The sequence below is a fragment of the Balaenoptera borealis genome, assembly GCF_965194805.1.
Source record: "Balaenoptera borealis genome assembly, chromosome: 5".
NCBI lineage: Eukaryota > Metazoa > Chordata > Mammalia > Artiodactyla > Balaenopteridae > Balaenoptera > Balaenoptera borealis.
This window is the reverse complement of record NC_138862.1, coordinates 87,168,285-87,186,613: the sequence shown is the minus strand read 5'-3', so window position 1 is coordinate 87,186,613 and position 18,329 is coordinate 87,168,285. Positions and strand designations below refer to the sequence as shown.

Here is an 18,329-nt window from a genome sequence, read left to right as displayed (position 1 = left end):
ATTTGCAAGGTTAGGAACAGTGAAATTAAGGACTTAAGATGTTTAATTTGTCTTAACTCCTTTTCTTTTGTAGTTCTTGGAAATCAAAGTTTAACATCTTTACCAAAATAATAACTGATCTTTTCTTGACACCAAAAATTTGAATAATCTAAAACAGTGCTCCTCAAACCACAGTGAGGATCGGAATTCCCTGGAAGCTCGTTAAAACTAATTCCTGGGCCCCAACCTTACAGACTCTGATTCAGTCCGGGATTCAGTCTATGAATTTCTAACAAAATGCAGGTGACGCTGGTGCTGCTGGTCTATGGACCTCTCTTTGAACAGCCAGGCTCTAAAAAACATATTTGGTCATTGTTCCCCCAAACTATGTCTTGTCCTGGGAATACACTGAACACTAGGAAGACTCTGTAATTCTTCCAGGACCATGACTAGGGAAATGACACACATCTTAGAGGCCTCAGGGTCCTAAGTACTCCCTGAAGTCCTCAGTTCCAAACCTGCTGCAGCACCTGCACCATAACTGCCTATTGACCGAAGCCCCACGCTGTACTGTCGGCTTCCTAAAGGCCATGCCTATGTTTATGTCATTTCTGTGTCCCAGCACCTGGCAAATACCTAGTGAGAAATAGGCTGTTAAGAAGTTTTTGTAAAATAAATGAATGAAGTAGGAAGTTAGATCATTTCCATCAAAATAATGCTATTGTTTTTTTTCAAAAGCAGCATCCCATGTATCTTTGGAAGTTAAGTTACCTCATAATTAAGAGGAAGACAATTTAATTTTGCTCACGTAGTCTATCTTAGAACCGGTTTTTAAACATATGATTCCCTGCTTGGTGGTCCCTCCTGAATACTGACAGCTAAATGTTGCCAGTGTCGCCTGAACTGGTTCTGCTGGGTTCTCCACGGCTCTCCCTCCTGTATCACATGAGAGGAAGCGTCTTGGGAACAGGGCAGAATCAAGCCCCAGCTTTTTTTAGAACAACAAAAGGTGTAAACGTGCTAAATGTGACTAAATATTTCCCCCACAACCAAACCCCAGAAGACACATAGCAAAATTGTTTACATATCAAACTTCTATAAACAATAGGTTCTCAGATTTTTCTGTTTTCCCATTTGCTCCTTATCCTTTTTAAGGAATAGGCTTCACTTTTGTTTTCTTTTTTACCCTTCTCACTCCCCCTGACCCCACATCTATGGGGTTTAGGAAGTCTGTCTGCAGAGCCAAGAGGGGTTTGTTCATTCTCTTTCTCCTCTCCTAGCATTTGGATTCTCAAAGGGGAAAGTCTCTAGCACAACCAAGAGAAGGGCTCCTTCCCTCCATCTATATCCTTCCACTCTTAGGGGATACATCAGAAGATTTTGTGATGTGTATCATATATGTATATACATGCACAGGACAAAGGCAAAAAGGGAGGAAGAATGTTACACACTTGGGGTGCTTCAAGTTGTTCAGTATGAATGGGGCACGGAGGGGGATAACAGGGTAGTCAGGGACTGGACCATCCATGGCCTGCAAGCCCAACTGAGGCGTCTGCGTAATATGTGGGAGACAGCGAGAAGCATCACTTCTCTCTGTGTCTTGAGTGTCTGTCACCTGTAGCCCAAGCAGTGTTGGGGTCCATGCATGTCTTGTACGGCTACTGTGGTTCATAAAACCACAGTGGAAGGATTTTAAATCAAGTTCCTTGGAGTTTGGATGAAAGGGTAAGATTGCTCATTCATTTAGTGAAAGACAAATTTCTTCCATTTTTTTAAAATGCAAAGTTTCTAAGGTTTTATATCTTTAGCTTAAAAGTTTAAGAATAACTAAGCCTGTTTGTGAGCTTCAATTTGTTTTATTCTGTACTAAACAACTTGATTAAAAAAATCCATCAGCTGATGCACCATCACTCATCTCTTTTTCAGAAGCTACTCCCATAGTTCACAGAAATTAATGGGTCAATTTTGGGGACACATTTAAAATTTAAAGATAAAAGCTGAGAGTGTAGGGAAGTGATAATTGGACAACCTTTGACTGGAAGAAAACTACTTCCATGCTTAGTGTTTTTCTACAAGAAATCATTAATTATTCACTAATTATACAATTGAGATAATTTAGTTAGAAAAGAGTGATGAATGAACATTTTTTTTCTATTCAGAGCCTCTAGCACAAAGCCGAGATGGTACATTCTCTCACCATTTCTTTAATAAGTCCCTTATTCATATATTTCAAGAATGAGATCATTTGGCCAAAAAATACTATGATGAGGAATAAATAACAATTGTATTGAATGATCATTTGTGTGTGCATGTACTTTTCCTAGATCACAAGATAGGAAGGAAGTGGTACTCACCCTGTCTGGGGGTAGACCATGTGAAAAATTAATGACTAAAAATGGAAATGACAGAATCATAGAGTTGTTTTGAAGAAAGAGAAGGAGCAATGGAGCATTAAAAAAAAAAAAAAGCAGGTTTGCAAGAACTGTGTTTCTGTCAAACCTTATAGGTGCAGTGCCAGAATAAGAGACACATTCCAAAGGCAGGGATCAGAGAGTGGGGCTGAGCAGAAAGGAAAAGACATGTACTGCAAAGTCTGGATGGGAGAGAAATAAAAGCACAACCACAGAAATGACAAGGTCAGGGCAATGGCAGAGCACTGGCATCTAGGTCCAAAGTCAGAAGAGAAGGAAGGGAAGTCTACTCTCTAAACTCTTGTTTTCTTTTTTACCCTTCTCACTCCCCCCAACCCCACATCTATGGGGATTAGGAAGTCTGTCTGCAGAGCCAAGAGGGGTTTGTTCATTCTCTTTCTCCTCTCCTAGCATTTGGATTATCAAAGGGGAAAGTCTGTTTAAGTATCAAAAAAAGAAAAAAACATTTGTACGGTCTTTCTGTTCCTTAATCTTTTTTATTTATCAGATTTTGAATTTGTAACATAAATCTTTTCAGTATAAATATTTCCACCCACAACTGCTTTTCGAAGCCCTTATGACAATAGACACTGATGGAATCAGTAACCAGTGAGAGTCACAGGCAGGGTTCATTAGACAAAGCACTGGCAACCGATTCAGAATGGACGGACTAGGCAGCTAGATGCTGAACCGTGGGCCTGGCTCACAATCCCCAAGGCCAATTGAAAGGGAGATGATAAGTTGATCCAGGTGGAGAAGACCTGGGAGATGAGCTGTGGAAGAACCCTCTGCTTCAACGTGGAGGAAACACTCTGCTAAGCTCATTAGGGGGAATCTTAGGAGATTCAAATTCCACTTCTAAAACTGGGAAGTTGTCACAAAGTTTGTGAGAACCTCGTTATGAAGTAGGAAGCATCTCATATTAACATCTTTTCATAAAAGTTTATCAGGCAAATTTAATAGAGTCAGCTGTGCACTTGAAAGACACACTGCTCTCAAGTGATTTCTCTGGATTGACTGGTATGCCTAGCTTACCAGCAGGAGGGAGTTTGGAAGAAAGGCTAAGAAGCAGTTTAATTTAGGAAGGCAGTTATAGGGGTAGATGAATGAAGCCAGGACGAGAGGCTGCAGACCCGAATTCTAATATTCCCTGTGATATAAAATAACCTAGTGACACAGTCAAGCTACTTCCCTATCTAAGACTCAACTTATTCTGGTTGAAGTAGAACCAATATAATCAAACTTCTTAGCAGCAGCGCCCTTTCATCACCCAAAGCTTGTCTGCGCACCTGGGGCCAACTTACTCTCTAAGGGGTGGCACCACGTGCGTGAACCCCCTCCTCTGTTCAAAGTGGCTGGGAACGGGGTCCACGGAGCACAGTTTTAAAACCACTGGATTAGATTATCTTCTGAAATTCCTTCCAGCTCTAATGTCTACAGTTCTCAGACTGACCAGATGAATCTACTTAAAACAACACCAGCACCAACAAAACAAAACAAATTCCCCAAACACAAAACCAGTAAAAGCACAACAAACCTTCCACAGTGAAAGGTTGAATGGTTTCTTTTCAAGTTGTGTTCCAAATGGCCGAGTTTAAGCATTACTGTCCCGGCCTGTTATTTTCATATATCACATCATTTTTACATTCAGCCAGCACTTTTCCCCATTAGATTAAAAAAATGGGCTATTTGAAAATTACTTACATCTATATATTTTTCCAGTCTGAAAGTCCAGTTTTTTATGCTGCATCTAATGAACATAGGCTGTACATTAATATCTTAAAATAAAGATATATAATGGCATTTAAGATATTTGTTGAACTTGAAGTGGTAACTCATGGTCTCTCTTTTTCAGTGGTTACAGTTTTTGACTGAGCCCTGTGGTTTGCATTACTGTTTGCAAAATTGGGGAAGAGGGACTTGTGGAGGAAAGCTGGGTACTTGCTACTCTGCAAGGCGGGTACCTTGTTTACTCTCTGAGTTGCTAAGTTGGTAAGACTAGGAGGTAGTAAAAGTCCTGAATAGGAAATATCAGCAATACTTGCCACTTACAAATATCTGACCTACTCATTTTATCAAATGGGGATTTTTTTACATTTTAGGTAACAAGTTCTCTTTTGAGGTACTTGAACCTCTGGGGTACTGAAGACCATCTGACAATTATATCTTTTTATTTATTTATTTATTTTATTTGTTTATTTTTGGCTGTGTTGGGTCTTCGTTGCTGTGCGCGGGCTTTCTCTAGCTGCGGCGAGCGGGGGCTACTCTTTGTTGCGGGCATGGGCTTCTCATTGCGGTGGCTTCTCTTGTTTCTGAGCATGGGCTCTAGGTGCGTGGGTTTCAGTAGCTGTGGCTCGCGGGCTCTAGAGGGCAGGCTCAGTAGTTGTGGCACACGGGCTTAGTTGCTCCGCGGCATGTGGGATCTTCCTGGACCAGGGCTCGAACCCATGTCCCCTGCATTGGTAGGCGGATTCTTAACGACTGTGCCACCAGGGAAGCCCTGACAATTATATCTTAATGTCTATTGTTTTAATCAGATCAACAACTAGGTTAGGTTAGGTTTCAAGGGAGAGGGTGTAAAGCAGGAGAGAAACGGGGCGAGCAGAGGCCCACTCGGGCCCATGTCGGCATCCTACTCTCCTTTGATCTTAGAGTCTCATGAGTGTAACAGATCACAAACTGGAACCCCAGGGCTGTAAACAGAACCACGCTATTTTGTTTGACTACACATTGCTATAAAATTTAAAAACTGGTTTTAAACATTTAAAAAGCAGCAGATTAATTGCTTCTCTTGAAAAATTAGTATATGTGGTGATCCTGAGCCCATTTTTCAACAAGATGGCAATTAGCTGGGGCTGGTAGGTGCTGCTCCTTCTAGAGGGGCCAGCTGGTGACATTAGCCACTGCCCCCCTCACTCCCTATTTTTCTTACACACAGTCTGTTCCCCTCATTTCTGTACTTGGTTGATCCAAGGAGACATTTGTATCTATGATCTCAAAATAGACTTTATTGTTTAAATTATAACTCAGTCCTGAAGAAATCCAAGGGGATTTTATACCTACTAAATCTAAGGCTTTTACCATCAACTCCCACCACTCACCCACCCCAGTACCTGACATTTATAAAGCACTTATTTCATGCCATGCACTTTGCTAAGCCTTTATTTACAGCAACTTATTTATCCTAACAACTACTTTATGAAGTAGATAGAATTTTCTTCATTTTATAGCAGAGCAGCCTGAGGCTGGTTAATTTTCCCAAGATAATATAGCTACTACATGGCTGTAGCCAGTTTTCATTCAGATTCCTGACTGTGAAAGCCTCCCTCATAACCACTGTGTAACAACTTTGCTATATTCACAATGGCCAACATGAGCAGTGGCAGAGGAGCCAGGAGCCCCGAAAAGGCACCAGACTAGAGTAACTGACAGTATCTTACAGAAGGCACGCAAACTGCTTACTAGGAAAGCAGTGGGAATAAGCAAAGTGAAAATGTGATGCAACAACCAACTCAACATTCAGGAAGTGTGAGCTGCTGATGGAAAGAGCATGAGACAAAATAGCCGTGGTCCTGGATTCTAGACTTGGTTCTGACCAGAGGAGGCTGAGCTGGACACAAGGCTCTCCAGAGGGGCATCCCCATGTGAACCTCACAACAGACATCTGAGCATAATAATAATACCATCTGAGATGGTATTATTCCACTTTACAGATGAAGAAACAGAAACTCAGAGAACTTAAATTGCTCACTCCAAGGTCTTCTGCTTAGTAAGTGGCATAGCCAAGACTAGAAACTAGGACAATGGCCTCCTACTTCATTCATTTCAGGTGTCTCCTGCCTGCCCCTGTGTCACTCTATAAAGAGCAACCCTCTACATTTTCTGGCCTTCTATCTTCAGATCTCAGTAATGTGTCAGAAGACTCTGAAATTAAGATATTAGGTCTGCCCTTTTTGTTTTTCCTAGAGTCAGAGGTGATGCCTAGGGGAATCAGTATACTAAATTGAAATGCATCAAGTCAAAAAACCAAAAAAACCTCTCAGCATTGTGAGTTTACAAGGAAAAATAAAGTAAGATATTTTGCATTACTGTGACTTCCACCCCTCACCCCCTTCTCAATTACCAGTAACTCAGAACTATTTTCATATTACTTGACACAAATAGGTAATATTTAGGAATAAAAGATGGGTAAAAATGCCTTTCTCCCAGTAATTTTTCTATTTAACCTAGTGCAAAACTTTCCCCTTGCCTTGTACATTTATTGATGATAAATAGCTTTGCTGACAAGATGGCATTGATTGGACTACAGTAGTGAATCTTTGTTTACTCCAGTGCTGGTTTCAGATAGATAGCAAATTTGAAAAGCTTTGGCCTCTCTCATCACACCTAAATATGGCTTATATTCATTGAACCATTTCTCATCTATCAATCTTTCCGAGGAAAATGCTAATGAGCCTATGTCTGCTGTGAGCATAATGGGGGCAACCACAACGGCATAATGTGCTTGGCCCTTCCAGAGTCTCACAGTATCCCACTTCAGAATCTCCAGGCTGCCCAGCTTGTTTCTTTTCTGCAAGTCTAAAGGGGGTTTCTGTTCTTGGTGACCAACATGGGGTTCCAAGAAGGTACCCAGGGAGAGTGTTATACATGACGCCAAGAGACAGGGTCTCATGCTTTATAAGCCTTCTCAGAGGTAAATGGGATCTGACTTATATTTAAATTAAGTCACCATATTGATATGGCAAAAAAAAGCACTGGCCAGATGGTGCTGAGTACAACAAGGCAGTGACACATATCACCCCCATTCCTTTTACTATTTATGAGTCCAAGAATCAGGTCAGCTGCTTAGATGGTGGTATGACCACACTAACTGTTAGCAGAAGGAAGTTCAGTATCTTTTCCTGTTTATCTGTTTTTCTCATTCTTCCATTTTTCTTTCACGTTGGCCTATATTTTCCTCTTTAGGATTCATTCCCATAATGACCACTAGGATAAAATTACAATCCTACTCAAATGCTTATGTGCTACTGAAAACACAAGGGGGTGGCGATACTTTGTCTCTTCTTTTTCTTTAGAGAAAAATCACAGAAATTCTAGTTTCCGTTGCTTTCTGCTTGGGCTTCTCCTACAAATTTAAAAGGAGACTCTCACAAGGGTTTGGGGCTAAGAAAGGTATGTGTTGTCTCTCCCCATGGTGCCTCTCACGTCTGGTCAAGGCACTCTTGGAGGAGGCTGTGTAGGTACGGGAAGGGTGAGTGGATGGCAACAACCATCTTTCAGCTCTAATTTTGTGCACATTTGTTTTGAAGGGCTTTTCTCTCCTAATAAGCTATAGGGGCCAAGAGGGAAGTAAACTGCTAAGGAGTGTTTGTGGAAAAGATTATCCCTGTGAGGGTTCAATAAATAAATACTGGCCAATTATGATACTTCCTAGTAGATGGTTATTTTATATAATTAGAGCACTGAAGCAAAACAGCTTCTTAATGCCCACCTATGGGATGACCAGTAATGGGCGACTGTAGAGAGCTATATAGGATGATAGATGGTGTACTGGATTGCACGTCAGGGGGGAAGGCTGGCTTCCAGCCCTCTCTGTGTACCTAAGCAGGGACTCGGGGGAAACTCGATTCACCTTTCTAGATCTCAATGTTCCTGTTTGCTGAATTGGGGTTGTGTGGTGGTGTTATGGACTGAATGTTTGTGTCCCCTCCAAATTCAGATGTTAAAGCCCTAACCCTTAATGTGGTTGTATTTGGAGACAGGCCTGCAAGGAGGTGATAATGGTTAAATGATGCCTTAAGAATGGGGCCCTAAAAAGACAGAGAGACACCAGAGCTCGCTCTCTCTCTCTCTCTGCCATATGAGGATGTGAGGATAAAGTGAGAAGTTGGTTATCTACAAGTCAGGAAGAGAGCCTTTGCCAGAAACCAACCATGCCAGCCCGTTTATCTTGGACTTCCTAGCCACCAGAGTTGTGAGAAAGAAATCTGTGTTGTTTAAGCCACCCAGTCTATGATATTTTGTATGGCAGGCCAAGCAGACTAATAGGTGGTGATGACTAGCTACTTAAAATGACATAATGGTTATAAATTCATCTTCTTAGAGAAACTCTAAGAGCTGGGAAGAGAAGAGTAGTATTTTACAAATAAGGAAATACCTCAAATCACAAGACTACCACAAGAACACAAGGCTACTAAGTGGAATTCAGTCAGATGCAAACCTGGGTCTTTAAGGCACCTTTAGTTGTAAATGTCCGTGATTTTCTTGTTTCCAGCATCATTACACTGGATGTCTATGAATTCTAGGTTTTAGGTTTCCAGGTAATGCCCAGTTGAAGAATGTCAAATTTATCACAAGTCATACATAGGTTTTTTCTCTTTAGAACTGCAAGAGTTGTTTCCTTTGACCCGGCCATTCTCAAAGTATGGTCTGGGACCAGCAGTGGGAACTAAGGACTTAGAAATCTGAATTCTTGGGCCCTACCTCTCGACCTGCAGAATCAGAAACTCTGGGGGTGGGTGGGGCCCAGCAATCTGTGTTCTGAGAAGCCCTCTAGAGGATTCTGAGGCTGCTAAAACTTGAGAACCATGGTTCTGATCATGTACACTTGTTCCCTTTGTCATGGGTTGACATTTGACATTTCCCCACCTTATTGCACTGAAAGATATGCAGCTGCAACTCTGAGTCCTACAATCAACTCAATCTACGACATACTGTGAAAACTATTTTGAAATGCTTGAACCTACAAGTGTATCCCCTTTATAGTGAATAATATTCTATAATTTTGTGTCAGCCTTGGTTACCTCCTTTAAGTCTGCTTGGAATTTGAAAACATTTTAGAAAAAAAGCTATCTTGGTGAACATATCACAAACCTTGAGCTAAATTGACTCTATTCTAATTAAAAATAGTAATTTAAAATAGAATTAATTTATTATTTATTCAAAGTGGCTAACGTTTTTAATCAATTTACTCAAGGTAATTGACCATCTTCTCCCCCACTCCCACCCCTGATATCTCAGCAACTTCAAAGAAAATTCATTTGTAGATGAAATCTATTCCTAAACAAGATGCACTCCCTTCCAATCAGGAAAGAATATGTTAAAAAATAATAAGAATAATCCAAAATACATATTTAAAATTTCTTTTAAATATGTACTTATTCTAGAAAGCCAAATATAGAACTAATTTTATATATTTTATTATAATTATATGTATATAATAACTGTATATATGTCTATTATATATGTTATATAATTATACACATAATGAAATATCTGTATATATTTATATCAAATGTCTGGGTTTTAGAGGTATAAAGATTTTTATCTAATGCTTCCTTTGATTACTTTCCTATGCTTGAAATTTGAAAACTCTAGGGATTTTTGGAGAATATGGACTTCAATGCCAATGTGATACATTTATATTTAAATGACTATAGAAGTGTGTGGGTGTGTGATTACATATTATATGGCAGCTCCTATTACTTTAGGACATCAACACTAATCTAAGAATTCTCTGGAAAGTTTTCATGTGTATCTCAAATAAATCTTGCCACTAAAATTTCACAAAAAGAGAAGCACAATATTGCCTTTTAAGAAGAAAACCTTACACATTTCCAAAATTACTTTTTCTTATGTAGAAATAACACAGAAATCACCTTTTACCCCCTTGAATGTGGGCAGCCAGAGTGAACAAAATCCTCATACTCTGGGCTGCTTCTGCTATTAATTTGCTTACGTAAGCAAAATTGTGGGCTTTCTGTGGAAGTACAAGACTGGCAAATCACATGACTGATAAAACGGCATATAGCTTGCACAGCATTTGTAGAGCGACAGCTTCTGAATGACAGATTAAATGAGTTTAGTAGACTTCTGCCCTTCACAGCACTCCAACTATTTTATTTAAAGCTTTTTGCAATTATATGAAGATTGACTAACAAATTTCTACCATGTTTCTGAAAAGACATAGGAAGACTAAATAGAACATAAAGATTCCTTCCCCCCTGCCAAAATATATATAACAACTGTGAGATGAAGCACTATTAGAAAAAAGTGTTTTACCACATCCACACATAAACACACATACACTTTTAAAGTTGATCTCTTAAACTTAGGAAGAATTTTTTTGTAGTGTTATAAAGACTAATTAGAGTGTTTTCCCAAATATTTTACTTCGAGGTGTCAACGCTGTCATTGTTTCTACCTAGGATTTGTTCATTACAGCAACACCAAATAAACCTTCCCCAAAAGGAAGGACTACTCTTACTGCCAACAGCAAACACCAAAGCCAACTCATATTCATAATTACTCATCTTTTGAGACATGTTTTGACATGAATGACTCAGCAAAGCTGGGTCACTGCCAACTGGTGCCAACTGGTCCAACGGCACCGGAGGAAACATGATAACTACAGAGACAACAGTGACTGAGAAACTGAATCCTCCCTCATTTGATCCAGGTAAGAAAAGTGTTATTTTCTGAAGAAGCAGGAAAGTGGGTTCTCTTTTTTAAAAGATTGCTTAACAGTTAATAAAATGTGTTTAGGCACAACAATATAAATTTTGTGAAAAGTACCACGAGAATAAAAGAACAATGACTCCCTTTTCTGAATCCCCAAATTCACTTAAAACAAAAAGAAGCTTTAGGAAAAACTAAAGAAAAGAAAGAAAGAAAACAAAAGCAGCTTTGGGGGCAGAATGATAGTAAGGAAGTATAAAAAGAGTAGGAATTTAACTTCTACATGATTAAAGAAGAAATAAAAAATAAAACTTTTAATTTTAATAGAGAAATTTATAGGTATATATGTTCTCATAATATACTCAATTGTATTTTACTAGTTCATTTGCCAGGGAGGTCCAGTCCTTTCATCAGAATGCTAGTCTACAGCACAGGATCTATGGGAGATGGAGATCACACACCCCAAGTAATTAATCTGGCATAGTTAAAATGATAGCTAATAGCCCAGCAGAGCACTCAGGCTCCAGTCCCACTTATCTTATTAACCGAACTGACAATTTGGCGCTGAGTAGAAACATAGGGCCATATCCAACACTCTTCCACCCTGGTTTACTCAGAAGCAGGAGAGTGAAGATAAGGCAAGAAAAACTTGAAGGTAGTTTGAGTGAACCCTGTAGTATGGACATATTCTGCACCTCCTGGGGAGATGCTTTTTTCAGTTTTCCCCAGAAGACCACTTCAGTTACCTTAATTATTCCAGGTCTAATAAGCCAGTTGGTAAGTTAATTGTTTCTGGTTGCTATCTTCTGATGGTCATTTTTCCTTTTTTCAGAAATAGACACAAGGGCTCCTTTAATGCAATCACCATGATGCAAAACAGACTGCATGATTAGGAAACTGTCTAAATTCAACTTGGCTTTCTGTAACTTGCTGACTGCCTTCTTTCTAACTTCTACATCTGCTCAGATTCCTTTGAATTATTTCTCTATCTCCACCTGAGCTTACATCAGAATCAGAGCCACTTACACATGAAATAGATGTGCAGTTATCTTGTCTCCCTGATAATTAACAAAGACGTTAAGGGCTAATGCCAATTCAGTGGCACGAGCTGGATACCTTCCATTACCTGTCTTTGTTTATGGTATATTAAGCAGTTTTCATTTCACCTTATGGGCCCATATGAAATATAAGCTAGATGTTTCTCAAATCACAGGCAGTATTAAAGAATATTAAATAGCTTCTTTTTTTGTTTGTTTTTAAAAAATGTCTCTAAATTTACTGCAGACAATCTGAGAAAGTAAATTGGGCAATATGTTTAAACTTCTCAGTTTTTTAAAGTCTTATATCCCTGTCCTCTTAAATTATATTCATTGTTTTACACTAATAGTAGCATTTCTCATTTTCAAAATAATTTACTTTCTGGTTCTTATTTAAATATTTTTTTCCCAACAAATTGTCATTGTACTGATTTCATTTTTCAAGTGGGGCTTTTAATTTCCAAAAATTCTCTTATCTTGCTCTGCTTTATTTTTCATCATTCTTACATACAGGACATACATGTTGACATCATGCAGAAGTCAGTGCATCAGAGGCGTTAGACGGGGAGGCTTAGCTGCTTTCAAAATCTATCTTATTATGCAGGCCTCAGTTAGACGAGCTAAGCTAATATAGCTTCCAGGGCAGGGCTGAAAGCTCAAAGGGCTTCAGTTGTCAAAAATCTACAATGCAACATTAGAAAATGTATGTAAGCATTCACTTACCTGCTTTTGATCAACAATTATTTTCAGGTCTTCATCACTGCTTAGTTTTCCATATCCTTTTTCTTTACTTTTCTTGTGAAAGAATAATTTTAAATGATCATTTAGTTTCTTTCCATTAATAATGTTAATTCCCACTTAATACTTTTTAAAGATAAAAGTCTTTTCTTAGCATTGTTCACTAGTCATAATACATCATTCTTTATGCCAATCTCTCATGGACAACAGAAAATATCTTTATTAAACTGCTGGCTCCTGCTTAGCCTCTCCCATCCAAATTATACTTTTAATCCTTCTCTGAATATTGTTATGCTTTTCTTTTTTCAATTCCATATTTTTAGAAAAGATTCTTTAATAATTCGAGATAAATAAGCAACTCCTTAAAGAGTCCCAGCACATTTTTCTTAAAGACTGAAACTGCATTTAGTGATTATATTATGCTTAAGATTTCAACTATCAAATGTTTTATTTTAATCCTTTATATATTTTTAAGACTAAGCAAGAATAACACCACTCAGATAACGAATCTTCAGATTTTCTGTGTTTGCTTATAAATCTGATGAAAACTAACATTGGAAAAGCAACTCAGAAATAATTTTAAAAAGATAAGTAAAATAATTTTCAAAATTAGGTAGTTTGAAAAGTTGGTAGGGTACAGACCATTTAAAAAAATGTACTTTATTGGCATTTTCCCCCCATCTATCTTCCCCATAGCAAAAGTTCATAACTTCATAAGTTAGAAAAGGACATAGATCATTACAATCATTTTACTGTTGTGTTATAGGAGAAAGATAATATGTCTGAGTCTTTTCTTTTTCTTTCTCCCAGTGCAATGGTTAAAGGAAATACCAGCAATGACAGTTGCTTCTTCATAATTTCAGAAACATAGTACCTTCATAGAGGACCAGTAAGGAAAAGAAAATTCACTACATAATTAGCTGTAATCCAAGGTTATTATTTTTTAAAAAAGCAATTCTTGTTCTCAGTATTAATTATATCAACTAGAATTAAGGGAATTAAAAATATCTGTTTTTTAGGTGTGCCATATTAGGCACTACTGTGCCTATTAGGATCCTCATCTCATTGGGGGAAGAATTACATCCTTCAGCGAACATGACATAAATCTTCTTTATACTGTGGGAAATGATTCTTGTCTGTTTTTTCTCCTGTAACATTTCAAAAGCAGATTTCCATATTTCCTCCCCAATAAACATACCTCCTATTTTTGTGGGGTTTTTTTCTGTAATAAAGATATTTTTCTGAATCTTCAAGTATTAGGATGCATAAATAAAATCTGAATTCTCATTCATATATTAATGAGTTTAACCACTTAGAACAGAACAGATGGCCACAGTATTTCTCTCTATTATTATTCTTGTCCTCATTTGAGGTTCCATTTCAGGATTGATGGAAAACAAAGAGAACAAGGTTGGTTTTGATCAAGATGGACTTCCTTCCTACCACTTTGCTTTAGTCCACTGGTTGCCATAAGATATTGTCCAGAGACCCTCTAATGCAAAACATTTAAAAATGCCTTTCTGAATATTGATCTGTATACGTACCAAGTAGCTCATGTGCATGACCCGACTTCTGGACAAAAGGACATTAAGTAGAGATGGAATGTGGGTCTTTCCATCCATTTCACTGTCAGACATCCCAGAATTCTTTGCACCAGCAGCAGTGGCTTCATTGCCAGAACTTGCTGACCAGAGAACCACAGATCTTGCCCAGCAACAGTATTTATAGTGTACCACAATAATCGAAGTATCCCCGAATCACTGTCTTGACTTTGTAAACACTGTGAAATTTTGGGTTAGCACAAAAAATTATTGAAACTAAAATTTCTTCTTTTCTAGCTTATATCCAAGTATATGTTCCCTGACTGCTGTTCTAGTTTAATGCTCAAAAAACCCCTCCATCTATTATTAATTATACACATTTTTATATTTCATCTCACGCATATGGACTACTCAGCTTCTCTGTCATAAAAGCTTTCAATTCTCCCTTTTCAATGTCCTGCCCCAGACTTTCTTGTGATTAGCAAATCACTGCTAATAGATATAACAATGTCGGCATTCACAGAACGTAATTCAAGATCGCCATTTCTGCCAATACCAGATTCAACTTTTCCAATTTAATCCCAACTCCCTATCTGGTTTATTACTAAATTTTACCAGGAAGAGGCTAGGGAAGGAGATTATATCCCCAACTACTGTAAGTAGAAGTTGGCATTTTCCAAGAGTGGGAGGAGGCATTTAGAGCTCTGGGCTTGCTCTTAAGCCCCTAGTTTCCAAACAACAGACAACTGTACACAGAGTCAGAAGCCTTCCAGTTTTACTCTAGAGTTAAGCAATATTTTCTAGCTCACCCCATAACGCAGGGGGATTAAGCCTTTTCTAAGCCATAATGGTTATTCGCTCACTTACTGCTTATTTCTAGTGCGGGTATAATCCTCTTTCAAGCACTCAGCTTCCCACTTTGACTGCTTAGATCAGCCAGCCCAGGCCGGGGTCTTCAGCTCTCCTCCCTCCTCCCAGCCGGGAATCCCTGTCTTCTATCTCTGCACTTTGTCAAGCACAAAAAGCAACTCCATAGTTTCTGCGTGGTCTTTCACATTAGCCAAAGGACTGAACTCGAAGGAGAAAGCAAGCTAACCTCCTCACTGTCCCAGCGTGAGGAGGCAGGGCTTCTGTGGGAGGAGAAGCCTGAGGGTAATCACTTCCTGTGCTCCTCCCACCTCCCCTGGCAGCCACTGGAGCTGAGGATTTCAACTGAGGCAGTACCGCTAGGCCCCTGTCCACCTCAGCCTGAGCATGCTGCCTGTTGAGAGCCGATTTTGTGCACTGCTCCCCTGTGTGCAGCTGAGGAGGGAGCGTCAGGGCAGTGGAGCTAAAACAGTGCAGCTGAGGAGGGAGCGTCAGGGCAGTGGAGCTAAAACAGTGAGGACCTCGAGGTGGGAGAAGTGAGGAAAGGAAGGAAATAGTCATCATTTGCTGAGAATGCCTCCCTCCCTGTGAGAAGCTTTCAGCTCAGGATAAGTGTCCAGTCTCTGAAACTCCAAACACAGTATCTCCCCTCTCCATCACACATTGTGAACCCTTTCTGAGTAACTGATAGGAGAACTATCTAGTTACTTTTTAGTACTGCCAAATTTTTTAATACCACTGAATCAGAGCTGTTGTTTTCTTAGGAACATCGAGCCTAACTGGTAATCTTTCCTCTCTGTAAATGTTCCACCAGCTCTCCTTGACCCTATCTACCTCCACAAAAGTGAAACAGAAAGCTGGGTTTATTCACTTGAACTAAATAAACCATAAAACTTGGAAACTGTATAGGAAAACCATATATGGCCACAGATATAGAATGTATTATATAAGGAAATTTTGCAAGTAAGTAACAAAACAATAATAAAATTTGATGGGATAGAGACCTGACAAATGAAGTACCCAATGTTCATTTTAGAATAAGAGTTTATGAAAAAGAAAGAGTTTTAACTGAAAGCTACTAGTTGTATATGGGTTGAATTAAAAGGATTCATCATACTTACTAGGAATGGAATATATAAGGGAAGTTTTGAAAGGGAAAAGGAACACATGATTTAATTAATTGTACAAATTAGCCTCAATGACAATTTTTGCCTAACTATAGATGTCAAAATAAATATAAAGGTTTGCATACAAAATTACAAAAAATATTATTACTATTACTTATTCAATACTGCAATGTGATAAATAGTAGACCTGAATTTATTTAAGCAAATGTTAATGAAGAATAATAATATACACAAAAGAAGCAAAGACCTTCCTACTCCCTTCGTGGTTGTCAGTATTCAGTTCCTATCTTCTTATTTTTCCTACCTTCAATCCCTTCTTCACGACCACCTTCCTTCCTGCAGCCTGCAAAATTGCTCAGTTTTCCCTTTTCTAAAAGATGACTTCCTCACATCTGCTTTCCCCTAATGACATTCATTTAATCTCTCTTATCTCTTTACCATCAAGCTTGAAAGAGTGGTCCGTGCTCACTAGCCATAGTTCCTTCCTTTCTCTTCACTTCTAAACCAATCACAATCAGGTTGCAATTTACTAGAGTTGCATTCTTGACGGTCACCAATGGACTCCTAATTATCAAATTCTCTAGCAGCCCTTTTTAGAACTAATTGTATGAATTAGTCCCAAATACAACTTAGGATTGACTATAGATGTCAAAATAAATGCAAATATTACTTCTTTCAGTGGTCAGGTCTGTATCATGTATTTTCAGAAATGTCTTTGTTGTTATTTACACCGGTACAGCTGTTACATGGTGTTGCCACCAGGTGAATAGGATATCAGCAAGAGGTGGGAGGACTGGGAAAGGAGACACTGTGCTAAGAAGACACTTGCTGAGTTTGAGGTGTCTGTGGAAAGTTCATCCAAGTGGAAAGATCCAGTTGGCCGCTTGGTTATATGGATCTATATTTTTAGAAGAGAGATAGGGCAAGACATATGGATTGATGGGTATAATTAAAATTGTAGGAGTGGTCGAACTCATTAAAAAAGAAAATGTAGAGTCAGAAGAGAAGAGGACTAAGGCTGGAGTCGTGGAGAATCATTACATTTAAAGAATGGGCCAAAGAACCCAGTGAAGGAGGCAGAATAGGAGTGGCCATAGGTATAGGAGGAGAACCAGAATGCAGTCCAAGGAAAACAAGTCGTAGACGGTGTCAAATGCTGATGAAAGGTTAAATAAGGAGAACTGCACACTTTCACTGTATTTGGCATTTTGGAAGTCATCAAGGATGTTAGGAACAGAAGAATTAGTGAAGGTGGAATCAAGATTAGAGTAAATTAATGAATATATTGGTGGTAAGGGTGAGAGAGGACTTATTTTCCCTTAGAAAACTTGAATAAAAAGGGAAAGAGGGGAAATTTGTTAAGGTGGTAGATCTCATCTTAAGTGTTCTTAGGCCACAGCTTAAAAAAGAGAGAGAGAGAGAAAGAGGAGCAAGAATGCTAGTGAAAAGACAAAAAATAAAGGGTGAGAATACTGGGAAAGTTATAGTTTTCCCCCCTTTCCTTGTGTAAAGGTATTGAGTATGTTTATGGTTCAAGAAGGAGCAGTAATAAAAGTGAAAATGTAGATACCAGAGGGTGAACGGGAATAATTCATGAAGCAAGAAAGTAAGAACAAAGTGCTTTTGGAGAAAAACTGCATGTTTCTCTTTTAACATTTACAAGTTTGTGGTATATATTTACATAAGAAAAATCTAGAAGGATATATACCAAATATTAAAAATCCTTTTCTCTGGGCGATGGAATTATGCATGATTTGTGTGTTCTCTTTATACTTGGCAGTTCTTTTTGGAATAAGAATGAATTTCTTTTATAATCATAATAAGAAAGAAAACAAAATATGATTGCTTGAGAGATCCATACAATTGCCATAGAAAAGACTCATTTTAAGTCTACTTTGCAGAAAAGCGACTGGGTCAGGGCTTTACCCTGCCTTTAATATGTTTCTGGAAGGATAAATACTAGTTTTTTTTTTTTTCTTTAAATGTAAGTTTCATGGTACAGTTATTGCTTCTGTCCCTTGTGGCCAGTGTGGTAGGATGGTGAAGTGGATGTTTTGTTTATTGTATTTAATAAGTCCCTTTCCTCTTCACTCTCCCTTATAATATTAGTTTTCAGTTTTTGATATCATTTTGGTCCCATGTCCCTTCTTTTTTTAAAAGATCCGCAGTGTC

The 18,329-nt window shown here is 38.6% G+C and overlaps 1 protein-coding gene across 9 annotated transcripts in view; it reads right to left on the bottom strand.

Annotated features, from left to right (window-relative positions):
* Positions 1 to 18,329, bottom strand: part of PEX5L (peroxisomal biogenesis factor 5 like) — a 243,044-nt gene that overhangs the window by 170,525 nt on the left and 54,190 nt on the right. For 3 of the 9 annotated variants that reach the window (XM_082394028.1, XM_082394030.1, XM_082394031.1), the window contains exons 1-2: positions 14,167 to 16,074; positions 12,608 to 12,679 (exon numbers count right to left, since the gene is read on the bottom strand). The exons of 2 other annotated variants lie outside the window; for them this stretch is intronic. In XM_082394028.1, coding sequence (XP_082250154.1) covers positions 12,608 to 12,679; positions 14,167 to 14,259 — 165 coding nt within the window. In that variant the 5' untranslated portion in view covers positions 14,260 to 16,074. Of the gene's footprint in view, positions 1 to 12,607; positions 12,680 to 14,166; positions 16,075 to 18,329 lie in introns of those variants that run through there. 4 more of the 9 variants (XM_082394027.1, XM_082394023.1, XM_082394034.1 and 1 more) reach the window with 4 other exon arrangements.